Source organism: Bison bison, unplaced genomic scaffold (assembly GCF_000754665.1).
Source record: "Bison bison bison isolate TAMUID 2011002044 unplaced genomic scaffold, Bison_UMD1.0 scf7180017864440, whole genome shotgun sequence".
In the NCBI taxonomy this organism is placed as follows: Eukaryota; Metazoa; Chordata; class Mammalia; order Artiodactyla; family Bovidae; genus Bison; species Bison bison.
Window position 1 is genome coordinate 3198043 of NW_011495002.1, and position 25849 is coordinate 3223891.

The window sequence follows — 25849 nt, forward strand, 5'->3', positions numbered from 1 at the left end:
CAGGCTCTGGAAAATAAAGAAGGGGGATCAGTTCCTCGAAAGACTGGTCTCCCCATGTCGCTCTCTCACTCTGGCTGAGTCTCCATCTGGAGCACGGAACCCGCCATGCTTACTAATTATGCCTGGGCTTCTAAGATCCGACTGGGGAGGCCTCAGTGTCTTCTCTCCTTTGGGAGAACGGAAGGACGCCTGCGGCCTATGTAAGTGGCACAAGCTTCTTGTCTTCAAGTTTTATTGGTCTCCCGCGTAAACCAAGCTACTCAGCCTCTTTTCTCCACTGAATTTTCCTACTGAGCTATCCTCATTCTATTACTCTTTATATCTTTGATGAATATTTAAATAGTCGCCGAAGCCGTCTCCCCTTCAAATACCCTGGATCAGCCGGGGCTGGACCCCGGCATTTAATACAACACTGGACATCAACTATACTTCAATTTAAAAAAGAAAAAAGAAAGAAAAAAAAAAAACAAAAAACGATTCCCATCAGTCTGCATCCAAGCAGACTTGAAGGATAGACTGGCTAAAACAAGGAGAGGGGAGAGTTCCCGGTAGAGAGACCTTCAAACCTGCGAGGACACACACCCCAAGGGACCCCAAACGCCCCGATATGTTACACCCTTGCTTAATCCAACTAGGGTGGGTGGAATCTGACTTTCTCCTAGGACATGGCACAGGTGAAGGGGTATCCCTCTTGCGAGTGTGTTACATTATATATAAGACTCCACCAAGCTTCTCCTGCTGGCCCTGAAGAAGCAGGTGGGCCCAGGGTGAGAACATCAGTGGGTATTTTCCTGAGACTGAACATATAACAAGCTCGTGTCATTCCCTAACAGTGTGTGTGTGTGTGTTTTGATTTAAGCACTTAACTGACGCTGACTGAGCTCCTACTATGTGCACTGTGTAGTACTGTGTACGTGTACTACATGGGGTAAGAAACTGGGTGGGAAACTCTAGAAGCTGAGAGTAATTTCAGGGTAGCAGCCTGCAGGAAAAGAGAGGCCTGGGAAAGACTGAGGGCAGAAGGAGAAGGGAACGACAGAGGATGAGATGGTTGGATGGCATCACTGATTCAATGGCCATGAGTTTGAGCAAACTCTGGGAGATAGTAAAGGACAGGGAAACCTGGTAGGCTACAGTCCATGGGGTTGCAAAGAATCGGACATGACTGAGTGACTGAACAACAACAACAACAGTCCTACAACCACAAAGAACTCAATTCTAGAGCCACATGAGCTGGGAAGAGGACCACAAGCTCTGGAAGCGAATGCAGCCCTAGCTGACAGCCTGAGACCCAGAGAGAGGACCAGCTACGCTGTGCCTGGAGCCCTGACCCACAGACACTAGGAGATCACTGCCTCGTGCTGTGAAAGCTGCTAAGTTTATGGCTGATTATTACACAGCAGTAGGTAACTCACACAATACCTCTGCATGCTGTTTCTACCCTAATAGACGTACGTGTACTAAGTCACCTCCAGTTGGTGCCTAAATACCTGTCATTAATTTCACATCAGTGTTACAGACTGAATGTCTAGCACCCCTTTGCCCCCAATTCATATGCTGCAGCCCTAACTGCCAGCGTGATGGTATTTGAAAATCAGGCCTTTAGGAAGTAATTTCATTTAGGACGGTGAGGTCCCATGATGGAAAGAAGGAAGACAGACCAGAACTCACTCTCCACCGTTTAAGGACATAATAAGAAGGCAGCTGACGGTAAAGAAAGAAGGAGTCCCTTGCTAGAACCTGACCACGTAGGCACCCTGATCGCAGATTCCAGCCTCCAGAACTTTGTGAAATAAACGTGTGTGTTTAAGCCACGCTGTGGTATTTTATCAGAGCGGCTCTAAGATGAAGATAGTCAAACTGCAAGATACCTGTCTCTCTTTCCCTCTTCTTCCTCTTTTTTTTTTATACAAAGAAACTCCTAGGTTAAAAACATAATCTGAGCAGCAACTTTAAAATACTTCTCTGACCCTACACTGCGGTTCAAGGAATACCTCCAACTCTGAGGACATCCATACACTCAAAGGCCAGGCCCCAGCTGCCTGCATTTCTGCCTCTCCGGTGTGCTAAGACACTGGAGGTGGGAGGGGACACAAGGCTGGAAGCCCACATGGGGGTTTTGGCCATTTCTGATACTGGGAGAAAAGGTTGCACTGCCAATTTTATGGCTAATTTTTGCAATCGAGGCCAGACCAATCATCACTTAGCTCAGGGGTAAAGGCCTCATACCTGCATGTGTAAAGAATGGATTTCACCTTGGCTTTTGGGACTGGACTTTGGGCAACCTAGATGATTTCAGACGATTTCTGGTCTCTCACACAACAGCTCCCGCGGTGCCCAGGGAACAGGCAGTGTTATGACAATGCAAAGTTAGAGGGTCTGGTGCCTCACTTCTTAGATGCTGGAGGCTGCCCAGCTCTTTTCTGGCACTGAGTTGCCTATCAGCCAACATCTGTTGACTGACTGAATGAAAATATACACAGGACCTGATGCTTCAATGGGTCCCCAAGAACAGAGTCCCCAGAGAGTCAAGGACTTCAAATAAAAGGTTAATGGTAGAAGGACAAAGAGTGTTGGCCAGCGTGATACCATGATATCATCTTCCCAATGCTGAAAAACAATTGGTTAGCAGTCATCACAGGACACTGAACTCAGACATCTCTCCGGGGGTTGACGGGCCAGCCATTCGCTCTCTGAAATCTTACCTTCGTCTTCCCCAGTTGCCACTCACTGTTGGAGGCGTCGTAGAGCTGCAGCAGCGCCGTGCACTTGCCCCTGATGTCCTCAGGCAGCGCCACGTTCCTCATCAGCACCTTATACCTGCAATGTAAGAACACCCAGTATCACCTCGGGCTACAACCCTTTCCCCAATCTCTTTGAAAAGGAGGGTCTCTGCAACTCCATCTTGCCTTTTGTAAAAGTCCTGGAAGGGTCTCCGGACGGCATAGCCAGCTTTCCGGATCCTGACCGTCTCCAGCATCCCCGAGTACCGCAGCTGGTTGACCACGACTGCCTGGTCAAACTGGTCGGGCATCTAAAATGTGCAAAGAGGTGAGAAGATGAGGTTATTAACAAGACCACCCACACCACAGCTGTACACACATACACTTTAGGCCTACACAAATACGTACAAGAGAAAACGAACTCATCCCGTGTACCTATAGACTTGTCATAATAGCCAACACTATCAACCCTGCCCCATCCTTAGCCCTTGTACTCTTTGTTCCTGGATGTTTTGGGGCAACAAGTCCCAGACAGCACACCTTCTCATTTGTAAACATATCAGTATCATTTTTTTTTTAACTTTTTTTTTTTTTTCGACCACACTGTGCAGCATGCAGGATCTTAGTTCCCCAAATGCGGATCAAACCTGTGCCCCTGCAGTGGAATCACAGAGTCCTAAAAACTGGACCACCATGGAAGTCCCCCCATCAGTATCATTTTTAAATAGAACTACAACACTGTTATGAGTCTTCCCTGTAGCTCAGATGAGAAAGAATCTACCTGCAGTGCAGAGACCAGGGTTCAATCCCTGGGTCAGGAAGATCCCCTGGAGAAGGAAATGACTACCCACTCCAGTATTCTTGCCTGGGGAATCCCCATGGACAGAGGGGCCTGGTGGGCCACAGTCGGACATGACTAAAAGACTAACCCTTCAATCACTTTTTATCACAATACTATTATATTTAAAAGATATCAATAATTTCTTGATATTCATATCCAGGTTCAAATTTCTGATTATTTTATGAATATCATAACCAAACCACCATTTTTAATTCTACATTTTCCAAAGAAGCTAAAGTGTCATGCATTTGTCACTTTAATACTTCAATTTCCAGGCATTTTTTTAGCTGAAGAATGCAGTGAAGTGACCCAGGGAGGACTAGGGAAAGAGTTAGGGGCTAGAGAGAAAAAGGAGAGATTGTAAGTGGAGAAAATTCTCAACTTCTAGTCAAACACGCTGTTTATCACATTCCATACTATGATCACTAAATACATTAATCCCGGAACATACAAATGAAAGACAGAGGAAATCAGACCAAGACTTAACATTCTGAACCACATTCTCAGATCTGCTCAGTTGCCAAACAAGCTGGCATCGCTGACAGGACAACGGTCTTTCAGGGAAAAGCTCCGAAGTAGGCCATTTCCCACTCACAGCTTTTTGAGCAGGGATTTGTTTTTTAATCCAGATACCCCATTTCCTTTAATTAACTTGTATTTTGTTATCTTACAGAACTGTGTATAAGATGACTGAAAAATAGTGCCATAGGACTCAAAGATGTTGTTAAAAAAGTGCAAAGACATAAAGTGGCTTAAATTTGTGAGCTTTAAAAACACAGCCAGTTATTAGCACAAAATCAGGCTGAAAGGCACGTTATCCTGTTCACTTTCCAAACTAGCAAAACATAAATCTGAAGAATGCTCTGCAAATCTTTGCAGCGTTTGATGGAAAAGTTGCTGTCCCATGCAGCAGAATGACTTCTCTCGTATTTAATTTCTCCCTAAAACACTGTAGTTAAACTGTCTCTACTCGGCAGTATTCTACCCGAAACTAGCCAATAAACGAGGGCAAATACCCAAAGAACTGTGGCTCACTGCTTTCTAGTCTTAATTATTTCAAATATTCTTAGACAAGAAAGAATAGAATAAAAGCATGAAAAAACTAGCCTTGGTTACTCCTCTACTTAATCTTTGGATTAAAAAAAAAGGAGAGGTCCACAGTTCTGAAGGTATGTGGTTAAAAGTTCTTATAATCTGAATCCACAATAACCACCAGAGAGCTAACATAAAACAAACACTGAATAAGACATCAGGCTTAGTTAACTGTTAAATTCATAGTCAGAGAAATCTACAAATTTCATGTTTAATCATTTGATGCTTCAAGACTTGTCCAATTTTTAAAAAATCTCTCTAAACTTTCACCATTCCTCACCCATACTGTTTTTCCCTTGCTCCTTTTCTTCCGATCTCTACTTAACAAAGTCCATACAATTCCTTAGTTTGGTACTAGTTATTAAAACTCTGAAAAATACTACTAAATGGACACCCCTATCCATAAAGTCCAGCCGCACTTACCATCTTCCTGTCCCTCCGAGGAACATTCCACATTCAGTTTCGCTCTCAGGCCAAAATTCATATGGAAAACAACTGCCACACTGACCTTTTCGCCACAGCTAAAGACACTGAACAATAATGAACACCATTCCTGTGCTTTAAAAAGTGCTCGGTCGCCATGACAACCCCTTCCATTCTCGGGCTAATTAGTGTGGTGTGGTTGTAGGGTTTCATAGAGCCCAGGGAGGGGAGGGTGGGAGGCAGCCACCAGGAGTGGCCACTCTTTCCAGGCTCCCATTGTGACTGTGCTTCTGCCCCTTCACAGAAATTTAACCAGGGAAGGCGGATCTCTGGGCAGATTGTCACCCTGGGCAACCCACAGGGCCATCATGAGGGGAGCAGACCTGTATTTCCATTGGTGGGTCTCTTCTGAGTTTTAACTTCCTTTTCTTTCTGGTTCAAAGATGACACAGCTAGGGGGGTGGGGGACAAGTCACAACTCAAAGGCATGTGTCCTTTTAAAACTTCCCTCACGGCGTCCAGTCCACACTGGTAACTAGTTGTCCCGAACTGGAGGGCCCCCCTTCAAAGACTCCCTGCAGTGTCCTAACTGGGAAGTTTTGCAGGCCAACAGCTAAAGAGGATTTGGGAAATAACAGCCATGAACTAGGGTAATTAAAGTCCCAGGAGATCCATTTACCAAATATTAAATGAATAAACACCTACTAGGCATCAAGGTTTTGTGATTCATGCTTGGGGAGAAAACATAAAAAATACGTGCTAGATTCTTGTGTGTCTTAAACCAACAGCCCTCACCAGAGTAGTGCATTCATTATAACCGATGAACCCACAGGATACATCCTACTCACCCTGAGCCCACAGCTGACGTCAGGGTTCACTTGGGTGTTACATTCTCTGAGTTTTGATGAGTGTGTAATGACACGTGTCCATCATCAGAGCCTCACACACAGTGGTTTTGCTGCCCAGAAATCCTGTGCTTCATCTATTCACCTCTACCTCTCCCCAACCCCTGGCAACCACTCATATTTTTACTGTCTCCACAGTTATTGTTTTTTAAGAGCAGTTTTAGGTTCACAGCAAAATTGAGAGGAAAGTAAAGAATCCCTTATACCTTCTGGCGGTCTGGAGGTCAAATCTGGTGCTCAGTGACAACTCAGAAGGGTGGGAAAGGGTGGGAAGCGGCAGGGAGGTTCAAGAGGGAGGGGACATATACATATACCTATGGCTGAGTCATGTTGATACATGGCAGAAACCGACACAATATTGTAAAGCCACTGTCCTCCAATTCAAAGTGAATTTAAAAACACATTGAAACTTAAAATTGTGTTTCTTGGGAATACAGAAGAAAGAAAAGTACCGAGATAGTATAGGCGGTACATGAATTTGAATTAAGATACCACAAGTCAAGAGTCTGGACTCTCACATCTACAACTCAGTCCCGTGGGGACGGGACATTCTACACAGAGAGAACAGCTCACACCAAAAAGGCGGAGAGGGAGCCTGCACTGACAGTGGACACGGCACTCAAGTCTGAAGCCACTGCTTCAGGTTCAGGGGCTGCTGGCCGGGGTCAGACCTGGGCTGTGGACGGGCCTCCCCACCCCTCCCCCTTTCATTGGTAGTGGCAAAACTGGAAACCAGACCAGAGGAATGGCCGGGTATACGCTGATACCATGCCTATCATGAAATGTTATGTGCCCATTAAAAAATAAGCACAAATTAAAAATGCCCCAGTAGGGACTTCCCTGGAGATCCAGTGGTTAGGACTCTGTGCTTTCACTGATGAGGGTGTGGGTTTAATCCCTGATAGAGAACTGTGATCCCACAAGCTGAGTGGTGTGGTAAAAATAAATTAAAAAAAAAATTAACAAATTAAGTAAGCAATAAATATTAGATACAAATAGTATATAAAATGATTAAATAACATATAAATGGGCTTCCCTGGTGGCTCAGCTGGTAAAGAATCCGCCTGCAGTACAGGAGACCTGGGTTCGATCCCTGGGTTGGGAAGATCCCCTGGAGAAGGGAAAGGCTACCCACTCCAGTATTCTGGCCTGGAGAATTCCATGGACTGTATAGTCCATGGGGTTGCAAAGAGTTGGACATGACTGAGTGACTTTCACGTCACATAGAAATAAATACTAAATGTATTTTTAAATACCCCAGTTAACTCTCAAGCCTTTTGTAAGGTGAGAAAAACAAGATGCAGAAAAGTATGTATGAGAATCTCATTACTGTAAAACAAACAGTGGTCCCATCAAACATGACTGACACCTGTTCTACGTATGCACATATGTGTGAATAGATACATCTAGATACACGGTGTGCAGAAAAGCATAGGAGGAGACATGCCAGGCTGTTGTGGAGTCGGGGGCACTATTCTGGGCGGTGGGAAGAAGAGACAGCTAAGAAAAAAGGTGGGAAATCAGATGGCACTAAAAGAAGGAAATAATCACATACATACCACATGAGAAATTTCTGTTTGGCTGTATATCTTTGAAGACACTTAAAAATTTTTTTTTTACAAAGTAAAAGAAAAAATCAGGTACAGAATGGATTCTAGAGGTCCTTCATGGAATAAGGTGGAAATGGGGGCAGAGAAGCAGGGAGAACAGAGGAGAAGCTGCTGGAAGGGTACTTTAAAGTGGAAGCAACCCAAATGTCCATCAACTGGTGAGCAGATGAAAGTGCTTCGTATCCATAACATGGAATATAATCAGCCATAAACACGAAGTGCCGCTACCTGCTACAACAAGGATGAGCCTTGAGAACACTACACTACGTGAAAGAAGCCAGTCATATAAAAGACCACACGTTCCAGGATTCCATTCATGTGACATGTCCAGGACAGGAAATCTACAGGGACAGGAAGTACAGTGGTGGCCGCTCAGGGCTGAAGAGACAGAGGGGCAGCAGCTGACAGGTAAGAGGACTTCCCTTTAAGCTAATGAAAATGCTTTAAGTGTCGGGGGTGAGGGTTGCACAGATTTGTGAATATGTGAAAAACGACTGAATGGTATGCTCTAAATGAGTCAATTGTATGCTATGTGATTTACAGCTTAATAAAGCTTAGAGAAAAGGTATTGTAAAAGCCAGACTGACACAGAAGCATTTAAAATGGACAAAAAGAGATGGATGCAAGAGAAAATTTACATTCTGGAGACAGGACTAAATACATTTAGCTTCAGGTAATTTAATTCTACAAAATAAAACAAAACAAAAAATAGAACTTTTCCCCTTACAATCTGAAAAAATAAGATTTCATAATGCCTCAATAAAACAAGTGATGGATAACAGAGCATGCTAAGCCCTCCACAAAAATCAATTATGGGTAAAGGCAAGCTTTGGTAGCTAAATGTCTACATAAAGGGCAACAGAAGTGCTGGCAGACAGAGACACAGGACAGGGAAAGTGTTTTACAACAAAAAAGAAAAACGCATCTATGTGCTGATGAATACGATTACCCTGAATATCACCTAGCCTTCCATAATTCCAAAAAGACTGCAGAGAGACAGTAAGAAGTTGACAGTGGGACTTGGAAATAGTCACCTGTCCATAGTAAGGGGATGCTCAATCTGTGCTTATTTAATTAACGGAAATAGGAGTTAATTATCTGTGGACCCTGGAAGTTCTAATGCTTTTCAGTGTTTGAGACCTCACGGATCTGAGACATCCTAGATTTGAAACCAAGGAGCTCTGATAAGGGCCTAGGGAGAGGGGGTGGGAATGCAGCCTGCCACACAGAGGCGGGGGTGTGTGTCTGTCTGTCTGGGACCAGCCAGGACTGCAGTAGAAGGCATTCCCTCTCCTCTGATGGGAAAAGTCACACACACACACACACACACACTGATTAAGCACTACATAGACCAGAAAAGCAGGTGTGTGTGTATCTGTCTGGGTCCAGCCAGGACTGCATTCCCTCTCCTCTGATGGGACAAGTCACACACACACTGATTAAACATTACATAGACTAGAAACCAAGTCGGGGGTGGTGGGGAAATCCACACACACACACACATATTAAGCACTACATAGACCAGAAACCAAGTTGGGGGTGTTGGGGAAATCCAGTCCTCCTGCTAAGGTGAGACCCTCTCCACGCCTTGGAGTCTCCTGAAGAGAAGACCCCCTAAGGGGAGAGAACAAGCTGGACTGGGACATAGGGCTGGCACAGAACCAACTCTTATTTCATCTGCTGTCATCCACTGTCATGTAATATCACTTAACATGGATCTATGAGACCAATTGTTTAAAAATTTGCTATGAGGGGAAAAAACTATACTCTCGAGAAGAAATGCTATGTGTTATCTGACTATACACTCATAAATTGATGACTATCCTAACTCACTGTGATTTACTTAAGCACACTGTGCCAAAGAGGAATTAGGCAAGATAAAATGGAAATAAACACATGATTAAAAGGGAACAAAGAGTAGAAAATGCATCGCATTCGCCTTTTTGCCTTGGTTGACAGGAAGTTCAAACTTAAATTTACTTCTCAACAGTAACTTTTGTTAACCAGGTAGTTTATTTTGCCTTATTTTTTGGATCAGGCTTCACAGATGTTAATCAACAGATTATCAGCTCCTTTAAGGAAGCTATGTTATTTTTATAGTCTAAAATAAGAACCATAAAAACATAATCTTAAAAACATTAATAATTTTTAAAAAGAATTCTATTATTCTACCCTCAAAGAACTATTGATGAGTATACACACAGGATTTCAAATGGTTTCTTAGCAGCCTTGCAGGAATCAAGTCCTCTTATTTGATACGCGGAAGATTCCCACAGCTATCCTTCAACTCATACAGCACTTGAACGCAGAAATCCGATGGGGTGGGTGTGATGAGTAGTATTATTCCATCTTGCAGATGAGGAAACTGGAAGTGAGTAAGGCTAAAAGACTTGTTCAAACCAGTTTTAATATTTGCTTAAATCACACAAAGTTCAAAGCGCTTTGCATTCCTGAAAACTAGTATGTGAATCAAACTTGATTCAAACCATATTTTCCAATTGATATGTTATAAAATTGGAGGCATATTTCCACAGGATACTATTCTCAAAGGAGTGAGCTGGAAACTTCTCTAGGGAAAAGAGTACAGTGAAATCTAGGCAGAAAATGTGCCCTGGATTGTAGCATTTCCAGAAACTCTGGGTCTTCCCCGCACAGGAAGACAGTATCTAAAAATAGCAACACTGAGGAGGGGGCCTTAGAAACAACCTGTCGGGTACAGACGTGATGTAAACGCGGGTGATGAAAGATCACAATTCTAAGGGCCATGACAATGTAAAGCAGAAACGGGTTCACTGCCCTGTGAGTTCAGTCAAATATCTATATATGGAAATAATGAGTGAACAGATGAAACCTTTTGGAAAATCTAATAGCAAATTCTGAGCAAATCCATCTTTGGTAACTGTTAACACAGACAATGAAAGACTGACAACACGTTTCATTGCATCTGAGCCCCAGAGAAACGACAGAATTTAACTGTTCTTTGAGCCACTGGTGGCTGCAACTCCTCCCGCCTCTCCTCCCCACTCCTTGGGTACCAGTTGCCATGGACAGGGGCCGGAGAAGAGCTGACCCACAACAGGCACTCACTGAACCCCACCCCATGGCATGAGCCTGCCTGGGGCAACACGTTTCATGCTGACTGCTCCTGCTTTCACAACAAATGCAACTTGATCATTCAAGCATGTGCTTCTGAACGCAGGCTACAACTAATTTCCAGAATGAGTCCTTTTGTCCCTTTTAAGGAGATGCTTAATTTATTCAAAGTCTAAAAACTAACCACTTGATAGGATCACAATGTCTTAGAGATGAGGTAAAAGTAAATATTACTATTTTCATCAATCGAAAGTATTTATTAAGAATCTTCCATAGACTGGGGGCTTCCATGGTGGCTCAGATGGTAAAGTGTCTGCCTGCAATGTGGCAGACCCGGGTTCAATCCTTGGGTTGGGAAGATCCCCTGGAGGAGGAAATGGCAACCCACTCCAGCACTCTTGCCTGGAAAACCCCATGGATGGAGGAGCCTGATAGGCTACAGTCTATGTGGTCGCAAAGAGTTGGACATGACTGAGCTATTTCACTTTCACTTTTCCATAGACTGAACAACCACAAGCTCTGGGATGCACCAGAGCAAATCAGTCCCTGCTTTGACACAACAAATCCAGGCTTTCTTGGTTCCAATCTGCTTGGAATGCAACAGGGAGGTGAACCCTGGCTCTGGCACTATGAGTCCCCAGAACACAGAATAAGCAGACATGGGATCTGAGCCTGATACCAACAGGTGTCTTATTGTCCTACTTCAGTAGCCTAATACATTTGCTTTTGACTTCATATTCCAGGGACGTCCCTGGTGGCCCAGTGGTTAAGAATCTGCCTGCCAGTGCAGGGGACACAGGTTTGATCCCTGGTTCAGGAAGATCCCACATGTTGCTAGGCAACTAAGCCCGTTTTTCACAACTACTGAACCTGGGCTCTAGAGCCCAAGAGCTGCAACTACTGAAGCCTGCGAGCAGCACTGAAGACCCAGAGCAACCAAAAATCAATTAATTAAAAAAAAACTTTATATTCTCTGAAGACTTAACCCCAGAACAACACTGGCAGATTGAAACTGAGTGGTGTAACATTCTAAAACTAATAAGGAGTTCTATTTTTTTTATTGTGTTTTTTAATGGCTTCTGATTTGCTTCCTCGATGAAATATTGTCAACTTTATTTATGTACATGGCAGCTCTGCAGTGGAAGGACTTGTTACATAGTCCATATTATGGAGGATTAGTATCCAGCATCCCAAGAAATGTTAAGTTGATTCTTGCATAAAACCATTACATGACTCTTCATTTTGATAAGTAAACATTGTGGAGTAAAAGAGAGACACTAGTGTTATAGAGAGGACTTAATATATTAGGGATATTTGTGTTATGATCAGATCATGGGATATGGGCCTCCCTGGTGGCTCAGACAGTAAAGAATCCACCTGCCATGCAGGAGACCCAGGTTTGATACCTGGGTCAGGAAGATCCCCTGGAGGAGGGCACAGCAACCCACTCCAGTATTCTTGCCTGGAGAATCCTGTGGACAGAGGAGCCTGGTGGGCTACAGTCCATGGGGTCGCAAAGAGTCCAATAAGACTGAGCAATTAACACTTTCACTTTTTTCATGGGATATACCTTTACCCTAATTCAACTTTAAAAGCAAACAAATATTAAGAAGGCTGATAACTCTTCATCAACTTCAAGAAGTAAAAAAATTGCAGAAGGGTTTACCAAAAATTGATCACACTAATAAAATATCTTTCCTGGCCTTACAGTGACTGAGTTTCCGTAAGACTCCTGTCCTCACATCTTACTAATTTAACAAAAAATTAAGATGTAAGGCCTCTCAATCTTTATTTCTTGTTTCATTACATCAGATTCTCAAAAGCAGTTAATAAATACCAGACAAGGGTTTATCCTATCCTGCTTTTGAACCGTTTTCAAAAGCACAGTTACTGAAGCTACAGTGTTAAGTTCCCTGACCTTGAACAGGAAGTAAACAACAGCCAATTAAACTAGAGACAAAGATTCTTTGTCTCACCGTCAGTCACTTCTCTCCCGGGCTGTTCAACATTCGAGGCAGTTGCTGCCACTTGTTAAGTTTTTCATTTTGAGGAAGAGGCAGAAACAAATTTCCCCTGGAGAAGAAGCAAGCCTACTCCCCTCCCAGGTGAGGAATGGTAAGCATCTTGGTTACATGAGTGGCTGAAGCTGTCAGTCAGTCCTGGGGGTCGGATTATAGAGCCTGGAAATTTCTCACCCACCAGATACAGCCTTCAAACCACACCCTTCCCAGATAAGTGCAGTTAAAAAAAAGCAAGGCAATCCAAGCTGTTATAGGTGGACACTGTGGTCCTCACCTCGGATCCACACAAACCCCAACTACTTAATGGGGAAGAGAACTCTGAACATAAATAATACACAGGCGTGTCATGAAACCTTACTAAGGCACTGTGTTAGCACTGTCCTTCCCCCGCCTGTTCATGAACTGACCACACACACCAAATTAACACAAAGGCTTCAATTTCCCACTGAAGACCCCCACCCAACATGTTCCAATCTATATTCCCCGTCAATGCATCCCACCCACCCTCTACATCTAACTCAGATGAGAAGTAACTCTAGCAGCTCCTTGACTAAAACCTCCTGTCTTGGCTCAGCTGAAGCCAGCTTCCCCACCTGAAATGTTCCCCTGTTGTCTCTGCTGCGTTTCATGGGTCTTTTGAGGGCTTTGCAAATACTCCCTCCTCAATAACATTGTCCTGGCTGCATCAAATTCGTGCCGTCTGTGACCCTGTCATGCTCTTCCTCATGTCATTTTTTTTAAACTGACAGTTAATTTACAGTCCTGTTAGTTTCAGGTGTATAGAGACGTAATTCCGTTATTTTATATATAAAAACCAGATTTACATATATTACATTTATATATGTATTTTAAATATATTTACATACATGTATTTCTTTTTCAGATTCTTTTTCATTATAAGTTATTACAAGACACTTAAATGGCAACCCACTCCAGCATTCTTGCCTGGAAAATCCCATGGATGGAAGAGCCTGGCAGGCTACAGTCCATGGGGTCACAAAGAGTCCGACACAACTGAGTGACTTCACTTTCTTTTCTTTATTACAAGACACTAAATATAAGTCCCAATGCTATACTGTAGGCCCTTGTTGTTTCATGAATCGTAGTGTGTATCTGCGAATCCCAAACTTCTAATTAATCCCCTTCCCTTCCCCTTTGGTAACGGCTAAGTTTGTTTTCCGGGGGCTTCCCAAGTGGTGCAGCAGGAAAGAATCTGCCTGCCGATGCAGGAGACCCAAGAGAAGTGGTTTCAATCCCTGGGTTGGAAAGATCGTCTGGTGTAGTAAGTGGCAATCCACTCCAGTATTCTTGCCTGGAAAATTCCATAGACAGAGGAGCCTGGCAGGCTATAGTCCATGGAGTCCAAAAAGTTAGACATGACTGAGCGAATGAAGCGTGTGTGCACACACACACACCTGCATATAACTTATACAAATCCTCCTGTATAATTCACCTCGGTGCTTAGTCACTCAGTCATGTCCAACTCTGTGTGACCCCATGGACTGTAGCCTGCCAGGCTCCTCTGTCCATGCGGATTCTCCAGGCAAGAACCCTGGACTGGGTTCCCCTGCCATGCCCTTCTCCAGGGATCTTCCTGATCCAGGGATCGAAACCCAGGTCTCTTGCATTGCAGGCAGATTCTTTACTGTCTGACCCACCAGGGAAGCCCATAATACCTGATACAATATAAATGCTACCTAGATAGCTATAAAAAGAATGTAACTGCTATATAAACAGTTGCTGGTAAATTCATGTTTTGTGTTTTGGAACTTTCTGGAATTTTTTCTCCTGAGTATTTCTGATCTGAGGCTGGTTGAATTCCCGGATGTGAAACCCTTGGATCAGGAGCGTTAACTATATTTACTCAATTGAGTTGAACACTTCCATTCATACAAAAACATACACGTGAATGTTTATAACAGCTTTATTCATAACCATCAAAAGCTGGAAGCAATCATCATCCCCTTCAATAGGTGAATGGAAAAATAACTGCAGTATTCATTTAATGGAATTTTACTCAGATTCTTTTTTTTTGAACTCTCAAGTCTACAGAAGACATGGTGGAACCTTAAATGCACAATGCTAGGTGAAAGAAGAGCCCTGAAATGGGCATATACTGGATTGGCCAAAAATCTCATTTGGGTTTTTCCAGAAGAGGTTACAGAAAAACTTGAATGAACTTTCTGGCCAATGCAATACTATGTATGTGATTCCAATTACCTGACATTCTGACTAAGGCAAAGCTATAAAGTAGGAGTCCGCAACCTTGGGACTGCAAACTGGTACCTCCTGTCAGCGGTGGCATGGAATTAGAAATACAGAGCACAACGCATATAACGTGCTTGAATCATCCTGAAACCATGCCCACCCATTCCTGGTCCGAGGAAAAACTGTCTTCTACGAAATCATTCCCTGGGGCCAAAAAGGATGCAGACAGTAGAAAGAGATAACAGAAAGATGAGTGATTGCCAGGGCCTTGGGGAGGGCTGAACAGGTAAAGAATAGGAAAATTCTAGGTTGAGGAAACTGTTTCATATGATACTATATCTGACATGATACATATGAATCTTTCTGTTATGTGGAATCTAGAAAGATGGTTCTGATGAACCCATTTACAGGGCAGCGATGTAGACGCAGGCACCCAGTAAGCACCTGTGGACTCGGGGTGGGAAGAAGAGGGTGGGCTGAACTGAGATGGTGGCATGGAAACAAATACACTACCATATGCCAAAAAGATATGGAGCTCAGATCAGGCCCTCGGTGACAACCTAGAGGGGTGGGATGGGGTAGGAGACGGAAGGTGGTTCAAGAGGGAGGGGACATATGCACACCTATGGCTGATTCATGCTGATGTATGGCAGAAACCACCATAATACTGTAAAGCTATTACCCTCCAGTTAAAAACAAAATTTTAAAGACACACAGAGCTTTACAACCAAAGAAGGAACCTTGGAGGATCCTAGGAAATAACTCAGATTATCACAAAAGAATCTGAATGTATTACAAATGTATGAAACAACATCACAGGAAGGACTGAGCAGAAAAGCTGCAACTAAAGTACAACAGCATTAGGCACGGAGTCTATCCTAAGACTCAGGGGCAAAAGGAGTCACATAAAAGCACTATATTGTGGTGGATAAAGTTGTTTCCTGGGGGCTGTAAACGAACAATTCTGATACCACCATACCTTTACACTGGAATGGAACAAATCAACAGATGCGTGGTGGAAGAAGACCTTAAGGAAACGAATTCTGCCCAGCTAGAGCTGACTCACTTTCACTTAAACAGCAGCAGAAAAACCCAACTCCAGGGGAGGGAGGAGGGAGGAGGGTTCAGGGTGGGGAGCACATGTATGCCTGTGGCGGATTCATTTTGATATTTGGCAAAACTAATACAATTATGTAAAGTTTAAAAATAAAATAAAATGAAAAAAAAAGAAAAACCCAACTCTGATGCTGTCTCAACCTCAACTCTAAAGGATGCCAGTCACAAGGTCCAAGCCGTCCTCAAAATGTGTTTGTAGGGAACAAGCCCAAAACTCAGCTCAACACCCACCTAGTTTTTCAGTGATTTACATGACACAACTGGAATGTGTTTCTATGGGAAAGGACTCGGCCCACCATGTACCGAAGCACGTTTTGGCACAGAGTTTAATGAGGACAGATGTAAAATACCGGGAGATGCAAGGAAAGCCTGGTTTTCTCCATTATCGTTGAAGGAAAGAATAATGCATGCCAAGGGGTTTTAAAATAAAAAATATAGAGAATATATGCAATGAAAGCCCCACAGCTCTCCTGGAGAAAACCACTCTTGCCAGCTTCCCGTGTTTGCTTCTGGATGTATTCTATGCACACACGGATACAGACGTGCACCTGTGCATACGGATGAACACATTTTTGAGCTGTTGTTTTTTTTTTTCTTTTGAAAGCAAATAAAGACATGTTCGACGCTGTGCTCTGTTCGCCCAAGGTAATCTTGGAGAGCTCCCTGTTACACATGACACACAGAGCTCCCGTGTTTTTTTCACAGCAGCACACTATGTCTTTACCAGAATGGGTGTGTAATCAGTTTCCTATGGAGGAACACTGAGGTTGTTTCTCCCCTGAGCTGTGGTCTATTTCACTTTTATGGAATGAATGGAAGTAAAGTGGAACCTTGGAGTCCCCACACCAGAGAATTTCCTATCAGTACTTCCATCCCAGGCCCCCTCTTTGCTTCCTGGTGAATGAATCCTGTACTTCTGATGCCAGTGGTTAGAAGCCCAGAGAACAGAAGGTGATTACCCCAGTGTGAAGTCTTATAACCTCCTCCAAGATGGAGATCATCCACCTCTACTGGCAAGGAAAAACAATTACTAAGACGCCTCATATGTGAGACAGGCTCTTGATCTATGAGAAGATTACACCATGGACTCCCAGATTATATAAAGTGTCAACAACACTTCGGTACATTTTAGTCAATCAATCAGAAACTACCAGTGAGATGATGAACTAGCAACGCAACGCTGCAAATTTTCTATTATGTTCCAGCATCTCAGACCACAGGACTTTGGGAGCTTATCTGTCACCCTCTAACAAGGTCATTTAATAGTATTTCTAGTCCACATGATGGATAGAAACCTAAAGAGATGGGTTACAGTAAAAGGCTGTATCTTAAGTAATTTAATAATAAGAAATAGCAGCTATCCTACCCATGGAACAGGGACCTCTTTCCACTTTATGAGTATCTCAATCTTTACAACCTCCCTCTGAGTAAATCAGTCCATGATGATCAAATGAAATGTGTGATTAAGGTGAAGACAGGCAGACATTCAGGAAACGCTACCAGCTGACATTTGCACAGCACTGTGTAGATCAGATGCCATGTGTTCATCTCTACCGCCCTGTGAGGTGGGCAGGGCAGCAATTAGCATCTTTACTACACAGGTCCAAAGGATGTGAGTGATCTAACCCGAGTCACACGGCAGTTACCAGGACACAGGAACGATAGGCATCCACTTCTAACATCAGAATTCCTGCAAATTCTGCCGAAACTTCCCTAGAACGTAGGAACTCCTCTCTTTATAGACAAGTTCAAGTCCAAACTGACATCATGTGAGTAGCTGCTATGACTGTCTGTGAGTGGCTGATGTACTTCTGGTGCATGGATTAGTCTGTATTTATGAACCTTTAGGGCGGTGGTGGTAGTAGAACAGTACTAATACTACTAGTAGTAACGGACTAGTAGCAGCAGTGGTCAAGGTAGCAGTATAATGACTGCTCACATATATGTGTCATGCTGTACGCTCAGCTCATAATACTAGATTTTATTTTTATTTATTATTTTTGGGAGCATTTGGGTCTTAAATTCCTCCACCAGGGATCAACCCCTCACCCCCTGCAGTGGAAGCCCTGAATCTTAACCACTGGACTAGCAGGACAGCCCCTAGCTTTTATTTAACTTTAGCAACTCTTAAGGTAGCACTCATCATTCTCATTTAACAGATGTACAACCTCAGGAACAGAGAGGTTAATTAACTTATCTAGGGTCACAAAACTAGACAGCATATTAAAAAGCAGAGACATTACTTTGCCAACAAAGGTCCATCTAGTCAAGCTATGGTTTATCCAGTAGTCATGTATGGACGTGACAGCTGGACCATAAAGAATGGTGAGCACTGAAGAATTAATGTTTTTGAACTGTGGTGTTGGAGAAGACTCTTGAGAGTCCCGTGGACTGCAAGGAGATCTAACCAGTCAATTGTAAAGGAAATCAGTTCTGAATATTCATTGGAAGGACTGATGTTGAAGCCAAAGCTCCAACCCTTTAGCCATCTGATGCGAAAAGCCAACTCACTAGAAAAGACCCTGATGCTGGAAAAGACTGAAGACAGGAGGAGAAGAGGATGACAGAGGACGAGATGGTTATATGGCATCATCGACTCAATGGACATGAGTTTGAGCAAGCTCCAGGAGGTGGTGATGGACAGGGAAGCCTGGCATGCTGCAGTCCACAGGGTCGCAAAGAGTCGGTCAGAACAGGACTAAACAACAAGGGTCACGAAGCTCCTCTGAGACAGAGTCCCGTGAGTGAGGACCAAGCCTGCACTACACCCACAAGCTATCCCGCTGGTCTGCAAGGTGCTCTTTTAGGAGACGGAGAGGGAAGTTCCGGCAGTTCAAGAGTATTCATTATTTAACAATGGAGTTTGTTTCCTGATACATTTGCCCTAAATATTTCTGAATGAAATTCATCACAATAGCTATCTTGGTAGCAGACTTTAAGCCAAAACAGATATTAATTTCTTGGATTAAAATACAAATGAGACAATATATTCAGCTGGAGCAGGGGCTAGCAAAGGACAGCCTTGGAGTCACATCTGGCTTGCCACCTGGTTTGTAAATAAAGTTTTATTGGAACACAGCCATGCATTGTGACTGTTTTCACAGGGCAGTGGCAAAGCTTAAAATATTTACTGTCTTGCCAGTTTTAGAAAAAGTTTGCCAACTGCTGAGTTGGAGAATCAAAGCCAGGGAAAAGATGCACTCAAATAGCACAAACTGAATTGTGTTCCAAGGGTAACTCTACACGAGATTTTGAGAAATCAATATGCAAATAAAAGATAAAATGTCAATAATTTTGAAATGTATTACATGTTGAAATAACATCTCAGATTTATTGGGCTAAAGCCTAATTCCACAAAAATTCCTTCCTTTTAAAAGTGGCCACTGGAAAAATTTTAATTACATACATGACTCACATTTTACTTCTACTGGACAATGCTGCTCTAACAAATTAGGCTGAACCTCTGCCCTGTAATGACTTGGGCAGTGAAAGAATAACAAAGCTTAATACTGTAATTCTACTTTGAAACTTGGAGCATCTTTTATATAAATGAACTGTCAAGACTATTTTAATACAAGGCTTATAGAGAGACAAATAACACCTATCACTTCTCATTGAAAACATTATCCATTGTTCAAAGATGAAAAGCAACACTCACACGAATAATGTGAAATAGAAGAGACCACATGAAGAAGTTTTCATGAGGGCAATGACGCAACACAAAAAAATGAGATGTGAAGAACTTCCATTTACTTCAAATAAAGTGTAAAATACCAATAGTGATTCTCAAATGAAACATGTTGATTTCATTTTCCTAATGATTTTATGTTTTGTTCCCAAAATCACTCCAGAATATTTCAAGCAATTAAATGTGTTTTCTTGTTTGACAAGTCATTGAACCTAGCATCTTCTGCACCTATGGTGATGATGAACTAGAGTCCCACAGGGGGAGTCTCTCACAACATTAGACTGAACAGGCCAAAACAGGAACACATACATTCTCATCTTTCCCCCAAACTTGGCAAGTAAATGCCTGGAAAGGCTACACAAGCTAACAGCTCCCAAAGTTTGGCTGGAGCATCTGAAGTGGATCCATGGGGCACTTCCTCCTTTGATTCTTAGCTGCCATTGTGCCCATGTCCCATACTTGTTTCCAAGCCCCACAAATGGCCTGAAAACCGCACGTATTTAACATTTGGTCGAATGGTTCCTTGAGTTACAAGAATACAAGTCCCCCCTCCCCCCGCCACCCCCACCTCCCATGGCTTCTTTCTTCCATTCTTGCTCCTTTCCGGTTTCCTGCCTTTAACAACCAGCCTTGCACCTGCTGCTCTGACCGCCCTTCCTCTTCTTGCTCGCTATGCACGTGGAATACAGCTGGGTTTCCTCTCCTCTCCTGCATACACGAAAGGCACTCTGACTCCCTCTGGGCCACAGATCCCCAGGAAACCCTGCAGGAAGAGCCTGGTCTTCAGGCCTGCATTTCAGACCCCTCATGGGGACCAGACACCCTAAACTTTTCTACTATGCCCTCTGCCTCTCACGTGAAGCAGAAAGAAAGAGTTCCTGCAAACTTGAGACCCCTGGATTGCTAAAAGTGGAGCTGGCATTTAATTCTCATCACTGAAAGGAAGTGATGGCTTTCTTCTAAAATGCAAAGCAGCAAATAATGGTTATCTATTATTTAAATATGAGTACTATCTATATCAAGGATTTTGGTACCTTATTTAAACCTGAAAGAACTCTATTAAGAGAAGTGGGCAAGCCAGAATGATTATTCCATTGCATGCATCGGATACAACTTGTGTGCTGTGTCCGAGGTCCTGTGACTGGCAGGCACTAGGATCTGTGCCTAGATTCTGGGTCTTCCTTCTTGTAGGAAAACCAGGAAGGCGTGACTCCAAGTGTGGCCTGTGACAGGTGCTGGCCCATGAGGAGATGGATCCCGAAAGAGAGGGGAAGCATTTAGGAACTTTAACAGCGTAAAGAAAGCTGAAAGCATTCAAAAATGCTTTTGAACTGCGGTGTTGGAGAAGACTTCAGAGTCCCTTGGACAGCAAGTAGATCAAACCAATCAATCCTAAAGGAAATCAGTCCTGAATATTCATTGGCAGGACTGCTGCTGAAGCTCCAATACTATGGCCACCTGTTGTGAAGAGATGACTCATTAGAAAAGACCCTGATGCTGGGAAAGATTGAAGGCAAGAGGAGAAGGGGCCAACAGAAGATGAGATGGTTGGATGGCATTACTGACTCAGTGGGCATGAGTTTGAGTAAGCTCCGGGAGTTGGTGATGGACAGGGAAGCCTGGCATGCTGCAGTCCAGGGAGTCACAAAGAGTCGGACAAGCCAGAATGATTATTTGTGAGCAACTGAACTTTGAACTGAACAGCAAAATGACATGGCCACATCATTTTTTATTCTGTTTTTCAGAAGTACCAGTCCACAATGAATTAGTAAGAATTAAAAGGGTTCCTCTCTTGCCACAGGTATTTTGAGAAGTACTGCTGAACTTGTGGTAGTGCTTATCAGAAATTTCTTGATAATCATGTGTACACAAATCTGCTGTTATTACATCATTATCAATCTTGCATGAAAGTACTAGACTTACTCCCCTTTCTATTGTTTAACATCAAATCAAGCTCAATAGATAAGGAAAATGTACTTATCTAAACCCTTCCTCAAAACTGTCAAGAAGCACAAAGTACCTGTTCAGAAATTCTGATATCACATTTGTTAAAAGTTCTCCGAACTGTACACAAGATATAATTCAAACATTTTTGTATTTCCTTATTTCCAGCTTCATCCTTTCCACTCTTCTTCTAAACTTTTATTTTCCAGTCGGACCCATGAACGCTCCCTTGTTAATGCAGCTCCCACTGTACTCAGGGCAGCTGTCCTGGGAATGAGATCATTCTAAGTGAGCTCTGCAAACCCATTCCCCTTTGCCAGGTATTCACTCTAAACTTTCTGTGGAGTGAGGCTCAGCAACAGGCTTCAAGCTGGCCCTAGAACCAAGCAGAGAAGCCAGGACCAGGGAGATGTGAGGCAAATCTAATGAAAAAAAAATTTTTTTTCTTTCTAATTAACGGACAGCTGTTCCTTTTGGCACAGTCCGATTCCTTTCAGAAGTAATGTGTATTCCAAGAGGGCAAAGCCTTGGTTTGATTTATTCAGAGATGCATCCCAAGAGTAAAACAGATTCTCAAAGACTATCTGCTGAAAGAACTAAATGAGGATGTTTTGTGAAGATGTGATGGTTGCCACTATGGCAGTCATTTTGTGACCTTGAGGAAGGACCAATGGAATTGCATATGCATCAATGTGAAGCCCTGATATTGCGAAGTCTCTGAACAAATGCTTGTTATTAAATGTGATCTGTATATTCTTGTGTAGGTCACTGTTGGCTGAGTTATTTTGTCTTATCACTGGAGAGTTGCGGCTCTGCCCAAAGGGACACTGAGGGGTATCATGTACGTGTGTGACACACCTGTATGGTCTGATGGTAGACTGAAGAGGTTAAATTTTAGAAGCGAAGGATCACCCCTGGGAAGTATGGGGTTCCAATATGGAACAGACTTAGACCAGAAAGATCAAGCTGCATGGTGAAAATGCAAGGCTGATATATAGCTTAAAACTCTACAGTGGTTAATACTGTCAGCCACGAAAACACCCAGAAGGCAAATGAGCCGTGGAGCAGAGGTCACCAGTGGCAACGTGAACTGGTGTGCTATGCCAAAGCCAGACAGACATCCCACAGTTGTGGTCAAGTTCAAATCTAGGTCTGGAAAGTCGGAATCAAAGACAGAATGAATGGACCCAGGTTCTGTGAGCACAGTGAGGACCAGTAGGTGGTGGTATCATGGGAAACAATCAGATAGGCAGGAGGCTTTTGACACAGTGGTTTGAGGAAGGAAGTTCTGAAAGTGTAGCGAGGACCTGCCGAAGAAGGGGAGAGAGGAGGAGGAGGGCGGGGGAGCTGGCAAAGAAGAGATGTTCTCAGGCCTTGGGTGGGTCACGAGGTGAGGTCATGTGCAGGAGTGGAAAGGCTGACATCAGGTGAGGGGTGTGGGAAGGCTTCGAGGGAGGGAGGCAAGGGCACAGAGGTCACCTCCTCCAAGGCTGGCGCCAATGTGTCCTAGAATCCACTGGAGCACTTTTCTCAATATTGTCCAGCAAACCATGGAATCTGAGACAGAGGAGAACATGAGTATCACCCAAGACAAGCCTGTCCATCTGGAGGGAGGTGAGGTCAGTGAGCCAAAGGGACCTCACAGACTCCATCGGTTCATGACTAAATGGCTCACCTCTCCTCCCAGACCTGAGACGCTGTTTCACACCTGGGCTTACCATGTGATTATACAAAGCTGTTCAAGTATGGTTTGATGGCTCCTTAAAATACGTGTTCCGTGTTCGCATTTTTTGAACATGAAAGGCCCACAAATGAATCCAACTGAAGCAAGAAAACAATGAAATCCCAACACGGGTTCACGAGCAAGAGGAACTAAGAGACCCAGGTCTGTGCGAAGGAAAGGAATGAGTTAGTTCTCTTAAATGAGGGAGTAAAAACAATGGAAGAATGAGAGGGCAGGTTGGACGGCAAATTTAAATTCTGAACAGGTCACATATATGTAAAATCAGAGATTCAGTAGTTCAAGATTAAAAAAAAAAAAGATCCTAAGAGTCAACTAATATGTATTGAAAGACAACCTCAGAAAAACACAGAGACAAATGGGGAGGGAGGGAAGGACTAAAGATTTGTTTTAAATCAGACCACAAACCCTGACAGATCCAAACCTAAAGCTATAAACCCTATCTGGAAATCCTCACAGAGCAGTCTCCCTCTTGGGAATCAACTGCTGTGATTTTATCTAATGATTGTAATTAAACCCTTTTTATCCTGCCAAACTAAGCCCTGATCTCACTCTATTCACTGCTGGACTATTTCTACTTCTCTGTCCACCACATAGGACAGGTCACAGTCCCTCTTATTCAGACTTGCTGTGAGAAACCATGCTGAGCAATACCAATTGAGGGGCAGCCGTCACTCTTTGTAGATGTTGGCAAGAAAGCTCAAATCAGTCCTGAAACTGCTGAAATAGCTGTGAAACTTACCAAGTCGCTTCTGCAATAACCCAGGTCATGACGATATGACAAGGATGCTGAGGCAGAGAATGTAAAGCAGGGGATGAGGAGGAAAGACAGGTGGGTGTCCAGGAGCCAGGCAACCAGGAAAATGTGTCCACCTGAGAGCTGTCATAGACCACCAGAGTTATTACTCTTATGATGCTGATCAGCTGGGACTAGGGCATGCCATCATGATAACATAAATCAGTGTACAGATAACAATCAGGAGAATAAACTTGTGATTTCTTGCTTTAAGATAATTGAACTTCTGAGACAAAACACTTCTGACCCACTGAACACTAGAGACTGTTCACCATACTTAAGTTTCAAAAAATTGTTCTTTTTAAAACATCAGGATACACAGAAAAACAACAGTTCTTAGAGACAGAAAAACCAATGGTTCTTAGAGACAAGAAGGTCAAACCAGTCAAGCCTAAAGGAGATCAACCCTGAATATTCATTGGAAGGACGGATGCTAAAGCTGAAGTCCCAATACTTTGGCCACTTGGTTCAAAGAGCCAACTCATCAGAAAAGACCCTGGGAAAGACTGACCGCAGGAGAAGGGGATGACAGAGGATGAGATGGCTGGATGGCATCACCGAATCAATGGACATGAATTTGACCAAGCTCTGGGAGATAGTGAAGGACAGGGAAGCCTGGCATGTTGCAGTTCATGGGGTCACAAAGAGTCTTGCAAGACTTAGTCACTGAACAACAGCAGAGACAAATAAATAAAAATTCATATTAGGACCAAAGAGCTTGAAATATAAGAAGGTATGAAAATAGCAACTCGGAAAATTTTGAGCTAAAACCTAGAATGTCATTAGAAAGACATTATTCGTTATTAGAAAGAATGTAATCTCATCAGATTCTCAATTGTTGGTTGACAGCTGGAAGGAGCTTAAGAAATTATCCCATCTCATCATCCATTTATACAGGAAGAAACTGAGACGAAGTTACCTGTCTACGTTTGTCTAAAAGGATGTGCTAAGAAAAGAGTTATCTCATTGATAATGGATGTGGCTGGTTTATAAATATTCATCAATACAGGTTGGTCTATCAGAAAAAATCAAACAGAGAACGTTACTTGAAAGCCTTTTGGTGCGGTCTGGCCTGAGAGAGGTGGCATCATATTGGCAAGTCCTTGGTAAAGTCTACTCTCCCGAATGAAAATGAAGGCTTGGTCTCCTAGGAGCCTTTTCTCTTGCTTATTCATGTATTAAAGTGGCTGTCTGCAAGTCCTAACGGGAAATTAGCCAGCCTTAGACATAGCCAATATCTGTTAAGTATAAATTAGGAACGCCACAAAATATTCCGCTAACCACTTGAAAGTTTCTAGGAAACAGGAGGTAAGGCAATGCCCAAAGGCCAGGGTATTCCCATCCCCGGGGCCTGGACAGGACTGGTTCCGGCTGGAGTCCCAGCATCCCAGAGTTGTGTGACTCAAGATGCTGAAATCTAGAAGCCCTTCTTGATGCCCCTACCTGGGGAGAGGACCCAATGAGAAAATTCAAGGAAGGCACAGGAAACAGAAAGCATACTTAAGACAACAACACCATCTTTCTCCTCATCCATCCTTAGAAAAACATATTTCACACACTTCCCCTGAAAGTGTTAGTCCCTCAGCTGTGTCCAACTCTTTGTAACCCCATGGACTATAGCCCACCAGGCTCCTCCATCCATGGGATT

General features: G+C 43.3%; 1 protein-coding gene across 1 annotated transcript in view; it reads right to left on the minus strand.

Annotated features, from left to right (window-relative positions):
* Positions 1-25849, minus strand: part of MYO10 (myosin X) — a 261438-nt gene that overhangs the window by 40670 nt on the left and 194919 nt on the right. The window contains exons 20-21 of the mRNA XM_010858804.1: positions 2910-3034; positions 2706-2820 (exon numbers count right to left, since the gene is read on the minus strand). Of these exons, the coding sequence (XP_010857106.1) occupies positions 2706-2820; positions 2910-3034 (240 nt within the window). The remainder of the gene's footprint in view (positions 1-2705; positions 2821-2909; positions 3035-25849) is intronic.